The sequence below is a fragment of the Nycticebus coucang genome, chromosome 19 (assembly GCF_027406575.1).
Source record: "Nycticebus coucang isolate mNycCou1 chromosome 19, mNycCou1.pri, whole genome shotgun sequence".
Taxonomy (NCBI): domain Eukaryota; kingdom Metazoa; phylum Chordata; class Mammalia; order Primates; family Lorisidae; genus Nycticebus; species Nycticebus coucang.
Window position 1 is genome coordinate 51,322,644 of NC_069798.1, and position 19,253 is coordinate 51,341,896.

General features: G+C 41.8%; 1 protein-coding gene across 14 annotated transcripts in view; it reads right to left on the minus strand.

Annotated features, from left to right (window-relative positions):
• The window catches only part of TCF4 (transcription factor 4), a 375,650-nt gene that overhangs the window by 26,401 nt on the left and 329,996 nt on the right, over nt 1-19,253 (minus strand). For 10 of the 14 annotated variants that reach the window (XM_053571075.1, XM_053571071.1, XM_053571076.1 and 7 more), the window contains 4 exons: nt 10,339-10,406; nt 9,128-9,206; nt 6,541-6,617; nt 3,636-3,839 (listed from right to left, as the gene is read on the minus strand). In XM_053571075.1, the coding sequence (XP_053427050.1) occupies nt 3,636-3,839; nt 6,541-6,617; nt 9,128-9,206; nt 10,339-10,406 (428 nt within the window). The remainder of the gene's footprint in view (nt 1-3,635; nt 3,840-6,540; nt 6,618-9,127; nt 9,207-10,338; nt 10,407-19,253) is intronic. The other 4 variants (XM_053571074.1, XM_053571072.1, XM_053571083.1 and 1 more) reach the window with 1 other exon arrangement.

Sequence of the window (19,253 nt, forward strand, 5' to 3'; positions counted from 1 at the left end):
GTCAGGCACTCGGAAGATTTTAGTTTCTGTTCTTTCCTTTTGACTGACGGTCTGAATAGTCTCTGGGACAGAAACTAAGTGCAGCATGTGGAGCTCAAGGAATTTCCACCAGTTGGTAAGGCGGAAGTCATACCTATAAAAGGTGCATAGCTATGCACAGCTGGTAAAGATAAATTATCTAGAAATGCTATGATTCATAATGCTACGAGAGTAAAGAGGAACACGATTCTAGTGGGGAGGCTGCAAGGGAAGGCTTCCTGGAAGAAGAAGAATTTAAGTCAGTACTTTGAGAATGGGTGGGGAATTAGATGGACAGAGTTAAGTGCACAGGGCAGGCCGAGCAAGACACATAAATACCCAACGAGAAGTACAGGGCAAATTCTGGTAATATGCACAGATTGGTCCTACTGGTAAACTTTCTTCATATTGTAATAGCTAAACATGAGGCTTTTGGTAAATAGGAATGGATTTTAAATGCTGGGCTAAGAAACTGGTCTTTATCTTGTACTGCAAAGTCAGGGAGGCTTTTTGAGTAGGAAGGAACACAGCCAAATAATATAATCTAGAAAGCTTGCAAGTATACAAGGTTCACTCCAGTGTTATGAGCCATGCTGCTGTGAAAAAAATCCCTTTCATTATACTAATACTTAGTAAATCACTGAAGACCTACTTCAGAACTCCAAGGAAAACATTTTATGAATCAAAAGCTAAGTACAATATGTTAGCAATTAAATGAGATAACATAACAGCCGAGGCAGAACCACAATCTTCCCCACCACGATTTTCAAGCTGCTGCAGAAAGAAATGCTTGTATCATCTTCCAAGTTATCAAGCCATTTTGTTTTGATTTTCAGAAGGGAGAGGGGAAACGACAACAGCAGAGGTCAACGGGACTCAAATCTGTCTATTCTTTAATCAGGAGGAGGAATTATTAAGGAGAGTCAGAAAGGAGATCTGCTCAAAACAAAACTGGGACTGGGATGAGTCTCAAGTTACTGTGACTCGCTTCCACTCCCAGACAGCAAACGAAGGTGTGTAGCTGGGAATGAGACTCTCCCCGCTGTTTTCTGTCCAAGTTTCCGGTGGACACCTCCCACGGCTACTTTATTTACTGCAGCTGGCCAAAGTTTTATAGCCTTTTTCGTGTATTCAAATGTGGAAAACATTACCAGTATCCTCCTTGAATTTTGTTGTTGTTGTTGTTGGGGGTAGGGAGGGTTGGTTTGTTTTTTTTTGGTTCCTCTTAAACTTCCTTTTCATTGTGGAATGTATCAAACGGTCAAAGGCTAACTTCAGACTGACTAAATCAAAAAACTATTTCCTTTGTTCTTATGTTTTTGTTTTAAAAATTCATACCAGTTTGCACAGGAAAGCTACGCCAACTCAATCTCTTTCACACACATCAGTGTTTGGGGCTGAGGAGCGGATTCTGGGGACATGCCGAATAGTTTTCAGGAAGGAGAAAGACAGTTAAAGCTTGTTTTTGAAAGGAGAAAGATGGTAAACCTCCTTTGGGTTCAAAGGGCAGCAGGTTGTCAACACACTGCATCTTCGCAGTCACGTTATGACCTGGCTGGCTCCTTGGCTGCTCTTGAATGAATTTTAAAGGTCTTCAGAGGCGAGAATAGGACCTTTCCCCATTGGCAAAACCGATGGTGTTATTGCTTCTGTCTAGATTTTTCCCCAAATCAAACTAAACACATTTCTGTGTAATCCTGGCTAATTATTTCCCTTTTTCTACTGTTCTATTCAATCTTCTCTCCTCCTCCTGCCAGGGTCAGTCCAACTTCCCCTATGCAAAAATAATTCTAGTCTTTCTCTCCCATCCCACCTCTGAATCTGACTGCAAGAAGAGGCAATTCAAAGGTCAAATAGTTGCAAAAAGCATCTATACATAGTTTAATATTTTAAAGAACCACTTAACCTACATCTGGTATTTAAGAACAAACTTTACATATTTATGGAATAGACCGTCTCTGAAGCAACGCCCTGGGTGCATGTTACATCCGTTTAACATATGCAAAATGAACACAGCTACAGAAATTAAACTATTTTTCTCTTGATTGAGAGCAGATACACAGAAATGGTTAGAAGTCACAGATCTGGCTTTTAATAAAGCCAGATTTCTTAATTAAAAGCAGTACTGTTTAAACATTGTAGTTAAAAAAAATAAAGAGCTGTACAAATGAAAATCTCATATTATATGCATCCCAAGCGTATTTAGCACATTACCTGAGGCCAAGCTAAATTAAAATCTAGACTTTCCTTTTGTAAACTCTTAGCAACTGCCACGAATAGACAAACAATTTTTACTCAGTGATGAATTTTCAGGGTAGAGGTCAAAGAAAAGAAAAAAAGAGAAAAAAAAGATTTAGCTTTGGCATTCAAAAATATCTTTCCACATTTTAGAAGTGAGTGCATTGGTTCTATTTATAAACCAGTATTTTTGGTTTCAAATTGGTTGCAGGTTTCAATATTATATCTTTCAGAATAGTACTCTTAATCTTAGTCTTTTATTAAGAGAAATTGAAAGGAAGACAGAACACTACTGCACAAGAATTTAAAAGAACTCATGATAATTTGCACTTATTTTGCATTTCCTTCTGGAACCACCTTTAAACAAGACATGCTACAGTGATCATAGAAAACAGACTTTCATCTAAGCAAATTTTAAAGAGCCTATTAGGGATAAAATAGGACGCGAAGGTGTCCGGTGATCAGGCAGGAATTTGTAAGGAACAAAATTACACAGATTCACTGTCAAAGTTAAATTTCCACCCATTTGGTCACCTCAGTAATTGTCATCGCTTACTATTTTGTTAAAAAAATTCTCTGCATCTTTGTAACTATCCCAAAAAGAATGCTCTCCAAATTCCCTTCAAAAGTAATCAGCAAAATTGAAATTCCAATTTTAGTATGGACAAACCTGCTTAAATATTATTAAAATACAGACTTACTCATAAGTAGATAGTGGCAAAGCTGCTTGATACATTAAATTACACAGTCCCATGTCATGTATTTATACCAAAAATTACACCATATATTTCTACCTATTGTACTCAGGATTGAAAGGCATTATTTTGCCTTCTTTAAAAAATATCCATTTATGGGTGGCACCTGTGGCTCAAAAGGGTAGAGCGCCAGTCCCATATGCTGGAGGTGGCGGGTTCAAACCCAGCCCTGGCCAAAAAAACCCCCCCAAAACAAAAAAACCACACATGCACACAAAATTCATTTAAATTTGAAATAGTAGCCATTTAACATGAACTTGAGTTTTATCCTTTGATCAATGTCACCAAGGTAAATAATTTCAACCCCCAGCAATAACCTAGCAATTCACTCCTTCACAGAAACGTGTGCCTATACAAAAACTTGTACATAAACGAGCATTTTTCATAATAGCCACAGAGTAGAATCAATCCACCGTCCAACTAATGAACCGATACATTTAATGTGGTATATCCATACAATGGAATATCATATGACAATAAAAATGAATGAAACTCTAAGATGCATGTATAAACTTTGGGTACACGGTATGTTAAGTGAATTGCATCTCAATGACAGCAAGAGTATTTACACCTGAAACTCTAATTCCATGTGAACCTACAGAGTCTACAAATGCCATCACTTACCATGAGTGAATGTCTGTTGGCTGAAAGAAGGCCGGTTCCATACCCTGAGCCCAGACCCCCCATGGCTCCGTTATGAGAAGGTCCGATGATTCCGTGCATGTCCCCATGACCACCTGGCATAGCTGTGGAGGGGCCCACTGCATGATTCCGGAGCACATGGATAGCATCATCCAGTCTTTCTAAACGATCTTCAATTCGGCTTTGCTGTTGGTGAACAAATGATGTCAAATTTGATTTAGCTTGAAATGCGAGCCTAAATTATGTAAGTAAAACTTCAGTTGAAAAAACCGCACCCTGAGTTTCTAAATATACATGTCCAATAAAGTATATTTCCTTAAAACAACAATAAAAATAGTGTTTTTATTTACTGTGGAAAATGTTAAAATTATAGTGTGTTATTTTTTCCATAAAGGAACTAAGTGGGTAATTCTTCCAGGACATCATAATGTACATATGCTATATGGTACTACACTTGCTTCTAAGAGAGTTTAGATTTAGATTTAGGGTAGAAGACAAAAACATTCATCCATTTAGGGAACATTCTGGCAGGGATTAGGTTAATGAGCTTATAAAATTAACTACAGAAAAACAATCTATTTAGAGTCTCCCAATTAAACTATTATATGTTCTTGAAAGTGTATTTCTTTGATATCCACACGACACATAAGTATTAAGACAGAGATAGGTATAAGCACATAGATGATCATTTCTGAGTTTTTTTTAAACCTGTTTCTTGCTTTCTCTCATCAATATTAGCTGGTGTGTGTCTGCGAGCTTCAAAATGGTTACCAACCGCCCCCCCCCCCCAAATTACAAAAATTCTGTATGAAACTTTAAGACTGAAGAATTACAAAGACTTGAAGCAACTGTTCACTGAGGGCTTCTAACGGATTTCAAAGCCGCTACTGTGGTATAGAAGTTGCTATCTTTTTTTTTTTTTTTGGCCAGGGCCATTTGAACCCACCACCTCTGGGATATGGGGCCGGAACCCTACTCCTTTGAGCCACAGTTACCACCCGAAGTCACTATCTTATACAATTAAAAGCCACCCAACTTTTGTTATCCTTGCCATCAGAATCCCAGTTTTTGGAGAGTTCCTAAGGCCTACACTGGAGCTTTGGATATGGACTCATCCTCTTCACTGTGCTCAGTAATGACATCTATGACTACTTTCCAGCGTGCCCTTTAAAATGCACCATCTCATTGGGCCCTCTTTCCACATGTGGATAGCAGGCTGGGAAGATATTATTATACTTCCATAGAGATGTGAAAATGGGGCTCAAAGAAATCAAATGAATTAATTATTCAGTGTCATACTGCCAGGAAATGGTAAAGACAGGGCTGGAGCCCAGGTCTTTTGATTTTAAATCTGGTGCCTCTTTGCACGGATCCTGCTACAATCTACTTTGATTTCTAATGGACTCTGTGAACAGATGTACCAGCTCTGTTGCATGAGAAAAATAATTTCTAATTATTCTATACTGACAGGAAGAATGTGTGTCTAATGTAGTTAGTCTGTGATACGGTGCATTTTGATTTGGTGGGTTTGGGATTTAAACAACCTCCCTAGACGGCTAGCTCTGCTACTTATTTGACCTTGGACAAGCTACTAAGTTTCTTTTTAATGTATAAACGTGGGAATGACCATATCTACCTGTAGGCATGAATCTAAGCATGACCAGAAGTCACACATGTGCCTGTCTTACTTTCTGGTTCACAGCCTCCTAGTGGAGAGAGTAGTTTCTGCTTATGAATCCCCTCTGCAGTGTTCAGAATTCACAGTGAATTGAAGTTACTGTTCCCACCCACAAACCTAGTGTTTGTAGTTCTCCAGCTGGACAAAGCCTGGTTTTGAATACCTGACGGTGGGCAATGCTAAAACAGTCATGGGCTATTTGGATGTGCTCTGCAGGTGCACTGGGCTGGGTGGTGCCTCTGTGGGTCACTGTGTGGTCGCCTTTATGGGCTAAGATGAGCAGCCGGGTGACTCACACGTTACAGCAAGGAAGATCACAACAGGGACAAACATCCACCTTTGTAGTTTCATTTTTAGATTTTCCTTAAAGAATAAACCAAAAGGGAAGAAAGGAAACCCTGAATCACTGACAGGAAAACATTAACTTAGATAAATCTCTGCCCTCTCTCAGGCTTCTTCTCAAAGCATGCAGGAAAAAAGGAAAACTCAACCCCAAAGACTAAAAGGCTTTTCCCACTCACTGCCAATCCTCCCTGTTTGACTCCCATACAGACTAAATACTGCATAAACCAGTGCTGCTGCCTGCATATTTCTGGCCTCATCCATCCTGAGTAGAGAAAGAATAAAGTGTTAGACTCTGAATCATCATGTGAGTATGTATAATATTAATTATGCCCATGGAAATTTTTAGCTATTGCCTTCTAGGAGAGTAATCAATTCTTTACCACTAATGATACTACTGGGTTTCTATGTGATTCAAAGTGAGTGAGGGAACAAACGGTAGGCTGGGTATTCAGAGATCAAGAGGAAACCTCCGGTAGACCTGTGGTTCTGGAAAGCAAAGGAGAGGTCTGCAGAATCCAATGTTCCCACCACGCGTCTTAGCTGGCTCTCCAGCACTCTGGTATCAGGAAAGACACTTCATCATTGACTGGGATATTTCCCAAAGATGGTGAAAAGCCATTATCCTGCCAGGGTTTTTATCCTCTCATCTGGTCCTAGATATTTACAGCCCTGGGGCTTCCCTGCGGTAGCATCGGGGTCATAGTTCATGAACAGGAACAAGCATAGTCTAGTAAGTCTGCCTTCAACCAAGCCTGAGTGCGTCACATTGACCTAAGGTTACAGTGAGAGAAAGTAAGAACCTTAGAGAGAGAAGCAAAGCATGATCTGGAAAGGGGTAGAATGGAGTTAGCAGGGGAGACGTACCAGAGAGTGGAGGGGTCCTTCATAATTAGGAGACGATGAGGCCTGTCCTCCATTTCTAGACCAAACCGCTGTGCCTGCTGATGTGAACATGGGAATTACAATTAGATCTGCAGAAAACTTAGGAATAATCTCATCAATATTCTAAAAAGTCCTTTCACAAATAGCAATGCTGATTTTCATTTAAACAGTAAGGTAAATGCATGTAAACGCCCCATACAAGAATTCTGGGGCAAGGAAAACATTTTAAATGTAAAATATGTAGACTTTCCACAGACTCACAATTCCCTCGGGCTGCTTCCAAAAAGGGAACATTTAACTGATTTTGAATTTTATCAAGAAGGGTTTGTACTGAAGGAAAACGTTTATCGTTATAAAGTTGGGATATTTTTAAGAGTACAAAGGAGGGGTTTTGTCAGACCTTTACGCAAGGCCAGTTTATGTTAAACTAGAATTTTCTCACCAAGAGAAAACAGTTTTGCTGCTTGTTTTAAAAATTGTCTTTAAGAAAAGATAAACCCTCAACAATTTTTTAAGAAAATAAGATTAGTTAGTAGTTATCCACTGAGCCAGAAAATTTAAAAACCCAATATAACAGTAACATCCAAGAAGTTTCTTCAAAAGAAAATATTTTTTTCTTATGATTCACTAAACTTGAAAGTAAAAAAAGATTCCTGTGAGAATACATAGTGCATGTCTAACCTATAAAATAAAAACCGCTTTTAAATTTAAAATAATATACATTTAGTACAGAAAACTTACAAAATACATAATGCAAACAAGGAACAAATAATAGCTATGATCTCACTGAAGTCTCATGCCCCGACACTGTTAACACTTTTAAAATCCATTCTTCCTGTCTTTTCTGGGCATGCATGTGTATTTTTATGCTAAATAAAAATAGAATATTTTGTTCAATTACTTTTCTTGACAGAATTTGGACAGAGCCGTCGGTGTGAAAATAGCAATCTGTCCCCATATTTGCATCTTCATAAAAGTTCTTTCTCCCTAACATGTGGTCTTCCATGATGCATTACCAGGACCACAAAGTGGCATCTCTAGCCCTGTCTGTGTGCCTTTGACCTGGAAAGCACACAGCTCGGGGTGACGGTATTACGGTGTCTCCCTGAATGACTGTGCATCTTAACTTTCCTCTCCCACCACTGACCTAGAAGCAGGCTCGCAGACTCTCATGCCAGTTCTGATATCACTACTGGTATAACCCAAGGGGTCATGTACCCTTTCTGGGCCTCAGAACACTGATCTGTAAAATCAAAGCATTAGACTACATCAGTTGTTCTCAAGCTTTGTTCAACCACAGAACATTTTTTTCTTCCAAATTAGAGAACAGATGAAATTAGAGCTGCTTTGTTCGAAATGGGGAACTTGGAGTTCCACCTGTTCATACTCTCTATCCCTTGACTGTCTCACGTGGGGACACTGACACTTGTGATCGTTTTTCAGAGGCTGAGAATCTGGGACTGAAGCAGGAGAGTACAATGCTGAACCTTACTTTCCATTTCCACAGTTAGGAACGTTTCATTACCCTCTTAGTTCAGTTTCTTCCTAGTTTCAACCTGGTCTCTTTGGCGTGGACTTTAGGATGGAGCTACTCCTCTCTCTATTCCGGGATCCTCCCATATCATGGAGGCTTGGAAAAGGCTGATACTAAATCCCACCTAAGCCCCGGTCATTGCTTCTGGGAGTTTTCCTGGAATCTGAAACCACCTATTCTGTACCAAGGAATCCAGTTTATACTGGGCCATGTGAATGGTGCATGCAAGGAATAACAAAGGGTCTAAAGAGGCAAAATGTAGGAAGGTGACTCCAGGATAAACTATATTAAGATTAGGTTCTAATCTGATACAGATGTGATTTGATTTTTTTTGTTTTGTTTTTGTTTTTAGAAGCCACTTGTCCTCCTTCCATAGAAAAGAGAAATGCACCAGCCAAATGGAAGCATTTATGTTGGAAGGGAAATGAGCCTCTTTAAACGGGCCTCTGAAAAGGGAAATGATTTACTGACATAATTCTACAACTTATAAAATTATTCAATTTGAAGACAAAGGTCGTGCCCATCTGTTATTTTAGAGTAGAGCGTCCCCTTTATGCCACACCATTGTTTTCCCCAAACATTCCAATGGCAGATACTTTAAAGAGGGAATTCAGAAAGCCTAAAATTCCTGCCAGAAACCCCCATTTAAATAGTCTATATTTGATGACGATATATTCTATCTTCATATTCATGAGTACTTTAACTGAGTTTATTCATCTGAGATGTTTTATTGGAATCCATTTTTCAGCTGTTGGGTGTCTTCTGAAGAGCTAAGAAAAGATTAAGAAATATGTTTTCCATGTGCCTGTGTAGTCTGAAAAGACCACTTAATTTTTAAGAAAAGGTTTGGATATAAACGACTATTCTGTTACACGGTAATCTGCGTCTCCCATCTCTTTTTATTTGTCTATTTAGGGATGTTATGTTTTGGGATTTGGGAGTGGGAGTGAATTTTCTCCTATTAGAGCAGAAGTAGAGGAGGCAATCATTCTTACAAACTGTTACTATGATGAAATGACATTTAAAATACACTACCTGAGAGGGAGGGAGGAGAGCCGACGGGAGTTGAAGGGTTTGATGAAAAGCTGTTGTTAGTGTGATCTGGAGAATAGATCTTAAAACAGTGGGGAGAAAAAAAAAAAACCCTCATTCATTCAGAATAAACAATGAACAATTTCTAACCCCCAAGGTTTCCAATGCAATTCATCTAAAACCTACACGTTATAAAATACATGTAACCGTCAACTATAGTATCAATATTTTCAAATTGAAAACTTAACAGTTTTTCAAAAGAAGAAATTGCTGCTGTGGTATGTGATGGCAGGGAAAGAGCTGGACTAGAATTAGCAGACTTTGATTCTCATCCTTTTTCTACCAGTAGTTGGTTGTGTGGCCGAGGACAAGGCAAGGAGATACTTTGAACTTCCTTTCCCTCTTCCACAAAATGAGAGCTTGGACATTATCATTCTTGTTTTCCAAATCTTTTACTAAGATTAGGTATTTGATTCCTTGGCACGAGAAGGCCCACATTAAATAAAAAGTTTTACTTACAGCACAATGTTAATTATATAGGCTGAGCTTTTTTTTATGCCTCCAGGGGTGAGGAAAACCCAAATGAAGAGACAAAATCTTAGAGAAACAAAAAACCACCTACATTTATAAATGACCCTGTTTAAGCTTTAGAAGAAAAATACTAGATACACTCCTTTAGGCAAAAGAGGTACACCATTTTTTCACTATGGAACAAGAAAGAAATGCTCGATTCTAGCTTCCTGAGAGGAGTGGGCAAAGTAGAGCAGCCAATTCATTATGTGACCATTCCTCACGGATCTCAGTTACTGTCAATTTTGTTTTATTTTTTTCACCCAATGCCTTTTCCAAAGTGTTTTAGAACTGTCCCTTGCAAAGTCAGACTTACTTCGGCCAATGAGCACCCATGCTACTTCAGAGAAAAATAAGAAATGGAGACAGAAAATCTGCAAAGCTGAAGGCCAGGAGACTATCTCCACACCCACAACAGAGCGCGGCTTAGTATCACTGGGGGAAGACGGAAGAGGCTACCCAGACACTGGAAGCTTGGGGCTTTCTCCTCAGAATTTCCAATGATTGTTATGCAAGAAAACCAGCATTTCCCCCAAATCAAAGCTATCTACCATTCATTTTCTAAAACTCCAAATGTCTACTTCTGATTCAAGTTCACCCTTCTCCAAGGGTACAGATGGAGTCCAAAGTCAATATTTCCTCACCGAAGCAAGTGCTTTCCCCAGAGCATCTCCAGTCTGGGAGCTGCCTGCTGCCCCGCTGCCTCTGTTTGCTGCAAAAACAAAAGGCAGAATATGAAAACCAGGCAGTGAGACATTGAACAATTTTCTATTCCTGGTCCATTTACTCACAATTTAATTGCATTTTTAATGCTAATTACAACACATTAATCTTTAATTAGCATTAATTTGTTTGCTGAGGTAGATGTCAACTATATTCATGTTACTTTTTTTTTTTTTGCAGATAAAATATAAACCTGACACCCTGGTTTAAAGATAAAGTGGTTTAGTTGCTGTAACTTTCCCCTTGCTGCTCAGGACAAGTCAGTGGGGTATGGGAACAAGTGGGCACCTGACGGTCACTGCCAAGGAGTCTGTAGTAGTCCAGGTCTCTGGGGTCTTCAAGTTCAGCTTTTCTTCATATATATTTTTAATAGTAAATCGAACTATCTTCACAATAATTTATACCTATTTTCAAACACAAATTGGGTACAGAGCAAAATGGGGTATTCCTCTCAAGAGTTCCATGCTGAACAAAACAAAACAAAAAATCTACAACAGGTCTGGTGAACTAGGGGAAACATATTTTAATTGAATTTTTTATTTTTAATTATCATGGGCACATAGCAGTTGCCCATGTGATGTTTTGAGACAGGGATACAACACATAATAATCAAATCAGGGTAACTGGGGTATCCATCACCTCAAGTATTTATCATTTCTTTGTGTTAGGGACATATTGATTGCATATTTTGATTTATTTTAAAATATGCCATAAATTACTATGATTATAGTTAATTTTGTCTTTTTTTTTTTTTTTTGCAGTTTTTGGCTGGGGCTGGGTTTGAACCTGCTATCTCCGGAATATGGGGCCAGCGCCCTACTCCTTTGAGCCACAGGTGCCACCAGATTATAGTTAATTTTGTTATGCTATCAAATATTGCTCCTTCCATATTAACTAACTAAATTTTTGTATCCATTTATCATTCCCACTTTATCCTCCCACCTCTTCCTACCCTGCCCAGCCTCTGATAACCAACATTCAGAGAATATCTTCAATTTTTTTAAATAACATACATTCTCATCTTAAAGTCTGTGATTACACTAATTTCAACTACACTATTAATAATCAATATGATCTCAAATTCCAGAGATTAAATAGGTCTATATATTCATGAAGTTTATCTCCACTATCTCAAACACTGGTATTTTTATCTACAAAGTAGATGAACAAAGAGTATTGTTAATCAAAGACAGATATTCCAGTATATAATTCAAAGCCAGCTGTATAAAACGCACATCTTTTGAAGGTATCTTGGCTTTGTAAATAAGTGGTAAAAAAATGGCTGGCTGGTATTCTTCTGAGATCTTCAGTACTAACAGAATGCCTAGAATACGGGGTGCATAGCATTGATTAAGGGGACAACATTAACGAGTAGATGCAGTAGTTAAATGAAACCTATTCAAGTTTTTCACTATTTTGTACAATAAGAAAAGGAAATCCTTAAATGAACTGATGAATCCCAGCAAAACTTCACTGCACACGCATAATTTTAAGAATTTTCCCACCCTTGAACCAAGACAGCCTTCTTTCTGGCAAACATGTTGTCATCACCTACAGACTCATAAACTACAGTGGCAGAGTCAGATGACCAGCGGTCAAATTCTCTGCTTCTCCGGGTCATAATGTCATTGTTCTGACCTCTGCTCAGCACGGTTAGATTATGCCTGTTATCTCCCCCATGCTTAGATGGACATCTCAGCTAGATAATCTTTTGATACATGTTTTATTTGGTTCAGAAAACCCACGCTCATATTCATTTGTTTATTACTAAAATACCGAAATAAAATTGGTATATGATAAAAAGAACCTGATTACCTTGGGACGAAACAAACTTCATTTTCATAGCATAGACTTACGATATTAAAAATACATGTCTTACTAGTATTTCAGATTATAGAGACTGTACAAGCAAATTCTTTAAAATGACTGATATCACACAACTGGGTAAGTGGAAGCAGCTTAGGTAGTGAGTATTAGAAGCATTTAATATGAGATAAAAAATAAATTATATCTAGGATAAAAATGAGAAGAATTTCTGCATTAAGGAGTTCTTTAAAAATTAAAAACAATTCCAAAGAGAAAATGATAGAGAGGAGAGAATACACACCATATTAACATTTTTTCAGTACGGATTACCATGGTATTCAGGGCACTTTTTTTTTCTAAAAGTAATATTTCTTTTCATTATTATATATCTAAAAATTAACATATCAGTCAAAATAATTAGTGGCATCTGATTGATTTGAACATAGATTTTCACAAAATAAAACTTCAAAGCCACTTTGGGGGGAAAAAAATCACATTATCTAAGGAACTAAACCAAAAAAGAACAAGATACTGTTTTAATTACAGATAAAATTTGCTACAGTAATACCTTGCAAAAGATTAATTCTTCCTTTGAACAACTTTCAAGTGAAGATTATACATTTTTAAAAATGTATTTTCATGCAATCAAATTATTGAAAACCAATAAAAACCATTTTAGAAACACTTAAAAACTAATTAGTATATAGTGCAAAATCCTACTGTAGAACAGGCAAAATACAATCACTCTAATTTCTTTAGAATTTTACCTTACCTTTGTAACTTAACTATGGGTTACCATTCATATAGGGAGATAAGATGACTCAGGAAATAAATCAACTCCTTACCCCATCTTGTCATGAAAATGTTTCAGAAAACTACAAAGGCTACTCACCAAACCACTGATAAGAACAGACTATTTTTTATCATGAAGCCATTTACCTTGCAACAGCTGGGGAGCCTAACCCAGAGGTTTGAATTTCAAAGCAGCTTATTGAGGCTAGTTTGCCCCTTCACTCGGAATGCCTTTTGTTCTGTTCCAGGACACACAGGAGAAGACACATTTTCAAGATTCCCTCAACATGTCAACCTACCTGGGTTCTCCTCTTTTCATCTGTGTGACTGACATATCAAAGGGCATAATCAGAAAGTAAACATATCTTTAATTCTCAAATGGCATTTTTTTTTTGCATGGAGAAGGGGGTCATGCTCAATGAAACACATCCACTCTACCTTTTCAGCTTTAACATAACAGGACTTGGTTACTATTTGAGGCTCAAGTTTTTGTCAACTTCTATTATGGGTGGGGCCTTGGTGTGTGTCACACTTTATGGGGGCAAGACATGATTGCAAGAGGGACTTTACCTAACAATTGCAATCAGTGTAACCTGGCTTATTGTACCCTCAATGAATCCCCAACAAAAAAAAAAAAAAAAAGAAATGATCGAACTGTCCGTGTAACAGAAATAAAGATGAAAAACTACAACCTTTGCTTGGTAAAGAGTATATCGATTTCTTAAGTTATTTCAGCTCTAATCAATTTCTCTTGTCCCAAAGAAAAAATAATCCGTCTTTAAGTAGAGTCGTAACATAAATATGAACGGGAGAGGAGCAATGCTTAACAGAAACTGTAATTCTGTAAGAGGAATTGACACTGGTTGCCACCCAAGCATTGTTCAGAGGGCTTGCACACAGGTGTTGGTGCTGGCTAGAAGATGAAGCAGAAAAAGAGCTTCACCTCTCTTTCTTTTTCTTTTTGTTTAAAAAAATAAAACAAAGGTCAGAAGAGAATATCTCAGGTTACATGCTGGACCACCCTCTGTCTTAGTCTCAGCTTTGGGGAGATAGTCATTCCATTCCCATCAGCACACACCCTCAGCAGTGGGATGAATGGTCCCTGAAGATGACTACTGAAAATCTTAATTCGGAAGCCGCGCTCCCTCTTGACCTACGCCAAGAACGCGTGTATCATGAAAGGGTCAGAAGACTAAGTGCTATTGCCCAAGAGAAGAATATCGTGCTTAAAAGTAGGTTCTTTCGAGCTGTGTTGGAGTGACCCTCATGTTATTAAGCTTTTAGAAGCAGCATTAACAATGCCATAAACAACGTTGTTTATGAAAACAACAAAAAAGGGAATACTTCCAGCACTCTGATTACAACCATTTTAGAATGAAAACTCAAGTATATGCTGCTTTGTGCTAATTTTTGCCAGGAGGGATCCCCAGGCATTCAGGGGAAAGTTGGGCAGGAAATGGAGGAGAAGATTTAAATCAAACTAGTTTACTGTTCTCCACTGGTGGTCTTTGTAGCTAAAATGCCCTGACACTGCCGGATAAAATTCTTATTACTCTCTGCTCTCTGCCTGCTCATCACCCAGCTGCATCTGAAGCCTCAGGATTCTTGTGAAATATAAAGTGAATATTATGTGACTACTCTAATAATAAAATGACTGTGAAACCAAGTCCTCAAGGGGAAAAGGACGTCATGTTTCTACTAGAAAAGCCACATACTAAAATGTATCATGTCACACAAACATGCCATTAGAAGTGAAAGTTGTAAACCAGATTAATTCATGAACCAGATAGATATTCCAGGGTAATCTTTAGCATATGGAAAGATTTAAATCTTTAAATTAAATCAATCTTGCCAGCCTGTTCCTTCAACACTGTTTGGTTTGAGGTTTAAAAACATGGCAAATACCATGTATTAGAAAGCAGGCCAAACACTAATAAAACAATAAAAGTTATTGCAACCATTATGCCAGTTATGTGCCCAGTTCTCTCTGAGGGTGAGAGAGGAGGTGTAGCCCCAGACCACAAGGGGTCATCTCCTGTGAATGGCATCTCTCCATAGGGAGGCTGAGGCACTGTCATCCTTGAGTAGTCTCAGTGGGCCGTGCTGCGGTTGGCAGGGGGGTCCTCTTACTTTTGACTGGGAAGAACTACTGTGTAACACTGCAGGAAGGAAGGATGTATGTGGACAGCAAAATATATGTGGCCACTATCTAGGAGTCCTTTCTGTTCATGATAGTGCCTATCTGATAACCTACTATACATCCTCCTCCGTACGCATGCAGAGGACTGAATGGGGCCGCTTTTGAGATAAACCCACTGCACGGGAAGCCTTCCAGGAGTCCACTAGAGGGACACTGAGGGTGCTAACTCCCAAAGCCCCCAACATCTTGTCATCCTTCATTGGGTGCACTAGCAGCTGAACGACTATGAGTCCGTGCTGGGTCCCACGTATTACATTCACATACTTCTAGGGTGCTGAAGCGACCCTTCCAATCCAGAAATGTCTGACGCCATCCCCAGAGTTCACTGACAAGGCTCGAGAGCTAAGTTGTGGACTAGATGTCACGTATAAAAAATTTACTCAGGGCGGCGCCTGTGGCTCAGTGAGTAGGGCGCCGGCCCCATATGCCGAGGGTGGTGGGTTCAAACCCAGCCCCGGCCAAACCGCAACCAAAAAATAGCCGGGCGTTGTGGCTGGCGCCTGTAGTCCCAGCTACTCGGGAGGCTGAGGCAAGAGAATCGCTTTAGCCCAGGAGTTGGAGGTTGCTGTGAGCCGTGTGACGCCACAGCACTCTACCTGAGGGCAGTACAGTGAGACTGTCTCTACAAAAAAAAGACAAAAAAAAAAAAAATTTACTCTACCATTCTCTTGAAAATCCATGAATGAATGTATTATGTTTTTTTTATTTTCTGAAACAGAGTCTCACTCTGTCGTCCATGCTAGACTTATCATGGAATCAGCCCAGCTCACAGCAACCTCAAATTCCTGGGTTCAGGCGATCCTGCTGCCCCAGGCTCTGGAGTAGCAGGGAGTACAGGTGTCCGCCACAATACCTACCTTGAATCGTTATTTTTTTACCCCTCATTAATGTAATCTAAGTAAGCTTTGGCCTTTCTAAAGGTCTCTCAAAAAATGATGTTGCATATTATGGGTCAAAAGAAAACCAAACAAGAAATGGTCACTTCCTAAAGCCAAACAAGGAATAAGCCTCTTGAGCCTCTCCCCTTTTTCAGATGCAGAACAGGAGGATGGGATGTGCGCTCACAGAGGTGATCATTTGACAGAATAGGGGGATGGGGTGTGCGCTCAGAGAGGTGATCATCTGACAGAACAGGAGGATGGGGTGTGCGCTCACAGAGGTGATCATCTGACAGAACAGGGGGATGGGGTGTGCGCTCACAGAGGTGATCATCTGACAGAACAGGGGGATGGGGTGTGCGCTCACAGAGGTGATCATCTGACAGAACAGGGGGATGGGGTGTGCGCTCACAGAGGTGATCATCTGGCAGAACAGGAGGATGGGGTGTGCGCTCACAGAGGTGATCATCTGACAGAACAGGAGGATGGGGTGTGCGCTCACGGAGGTGATAATCTGACAGAACAGGAGGATGGGGTGTGCGCTCACAGAAGTGATCATCTGACAGAACAGGAGGATGGGGTGTGGGCTCACGGACGTGATCATCTGGCAGAACAGGAGGATGGGGTGTGCGCTCAGAGAGGTGATCATCTGACAGAACAGGAGGATGGGGTGTGCGCTCACAGAGGTGATCATCTGGCAGAACAGGAGGATGGGGTGTGGGCTCACGGAGGTGATCATCTGACAGAACAGGAGGATGGGGTGTGGGCTCACGGAGGTGATCATCTGACAGAACAGGAGGATGGGGTGTGGGCTCACGGAGGTGATCATCTGGCAGAACAGGGGGATGGGGTGTGCGCTCACAGAGGTGATCATCTGGCAGAAAAGGGGGATGGGGTGTGTGCTCACGGAGGTGATCATCTGGCAGAACAGGGGGATGGGGTGTGCGCTCACAGAGGTGATCATCTGACAGAACAGGGGGATGGGGTGTGCGTTCACAGAGGTGATCATCTGACAGAACAGGGGGATGGGGTGTGCGCTCACAGAGGTGATCATCTGGCAGAACAGGAGGATGGGGTGTGCGCTCACAGAAGTGATCATCTGACAGAACAGGAGGACGGGGTGTGCGTTCACAGAGGTGATTATCTGACAGAACAGGGGGATGGGGTGTGGGCTCACGGAGGTGATCATCTGACAGAACAGGAGGATAGGGTGTGGGCTCACGGAGGTGATCATCTGGCAGAACAGGAGGATGGGGTGTGCGTTCACAGAGGTGATCATCTGGCAGAACAGGAGGATGGGGTGTGCGTTCACAGAGGTGATCATCTGACAGAACAGGGGGATGGGGTGTGGGCTCACGGAGGTGATCATCTGACAGAACAGGAGGATAGGGTGTGGGCTCACGGAGGTGATCATCTGGCAGAACAGGAGGATGGGGTGTGCGCTCACAGAGGTGATCATCTGGCAGAACAGGAGGATGGGGTGTGCGTTCACAGAGGTGATCATCTGACAGAACAGGGGGATGGGGTGTGGGCTCACGGAGGTGATCATCTGACAGAACAGGAGGATAGGGTGTGGGCTCACGGAGGTGATCATCTGGCAGAACAGGAGGATGGGGTGTGCGTTCACAGAGGTGATCATCTGACAGAACAGGGGGATGGGGTGTGCGCTCACGGAGGTGATCATCTGACAGAACAGGAGGATAGGGTGTGGGCTCACGGAGGTGATCATCTGGCAGAACAGGAGGATGGGGTGTGCGCTCACAGAAGTGATCATCTGACAGAAAAGGAGGATGGGGTGTGCGCTCACGGAGGTGATCATCTGGCAGAACAGGGGGATGGGGTGTGCGCTCACAGAGGTGATCATCTGGCAGAACAGGAGGATGGGGTGTGGGCTCACAGAAGTGATCATCTGACAGAACAGGAGGATGGGGTGTGCGCTCACAGAAGTGATCATCTGACAGAACAGGAGGATGGGGTGTGGGCTCACGGAGGTGATCATCTGACAGAACAGGAGGATAGGGTGTGCGCTCACGGAGGTGATCATCTGGCAGAACAGGGGGATGGGGTGTGCGCTCACGGAGGTGATCATCTGGCAGAACAGGAGGATAGGGTGTGGGCTCACGGAGGTGATCATCTGACAGAACAGGGGGATGGGGTGTGCGCTCAGATCATCTGGCAGAACAGGGGGATGGGGTGTGCGCTCACAGAGGTGATCATCTGGCAGAACAGGAGGATGGGGTGTGGGCTCACAGAGGTGATCATCTGACAGAACAGGGGGATGGGGTGTGCGCTCACGGAGGTGATCATCTGACAGAACAGGAGGATGGGGTGTGCGCTCACGGAGGTGATCATCTGACAGAACAGGAGGATGGGGTGTGCGCTCACAGAGGTGATCATCTGGCAGAACAGGAGGATGGGGTGTGCGGTCAGAGAGGTGATGATCTGACAGAACAGGAGGATGGGGTGTGCGCTCACGGAGGTGATCATCTGACAGAACAGGAGGATAGGGTGTGGGCTCACGGAGGTGATCATCTGACAGAACAGGAGGATGGGGTGTGCGCTCACAGAGGTGATCATCTGGCAGAACAGGAGGATGGGGTGTGCGCTCACAGAAGTGATCATCTGGCAGAACAGGAGGATAGGGTGTGGGCTCACGGAGGTGATCATCTGACAGAACAGGGGGATGGGGTGTGCGCTCACGGAGGTGATCATCTGGCAGAACAGGGGGATGGGGTGTGGGCTCACGGAGGTGATCATCTGACAGAACAGGAGGATGGGGTGTGGGCTCACGGAGGTGATCATCTGACAGAACAGGAGGATGGGGTGTGGGCTCACGGAGGTGATCATCTGGCAGAACAGGGGGATGGGGTGTGCGCTCACAGAGGTGATCATCTGGCAGAAAAGGGGGATGGGGTGTGTGCTCACGGAGGTGATCATCTGGCAGAACAGGGGGATGGGGTGTGCGCTCACAGAGGTGATCATCTGACAGAACAGGGGGATGGGGTGTGCGTTCACAGAGGTGATCATCTGACAGAACAGGGGGATGGGGTGTGCGCTCACAGAGGTGATCATCTGGCAGAACAGGAGGATGGGGTGTGCGCTCACAGAAGTGATCATCTGACAGAACAGGAGGACGGGGTGTGCGTTCACAGAGGTGATT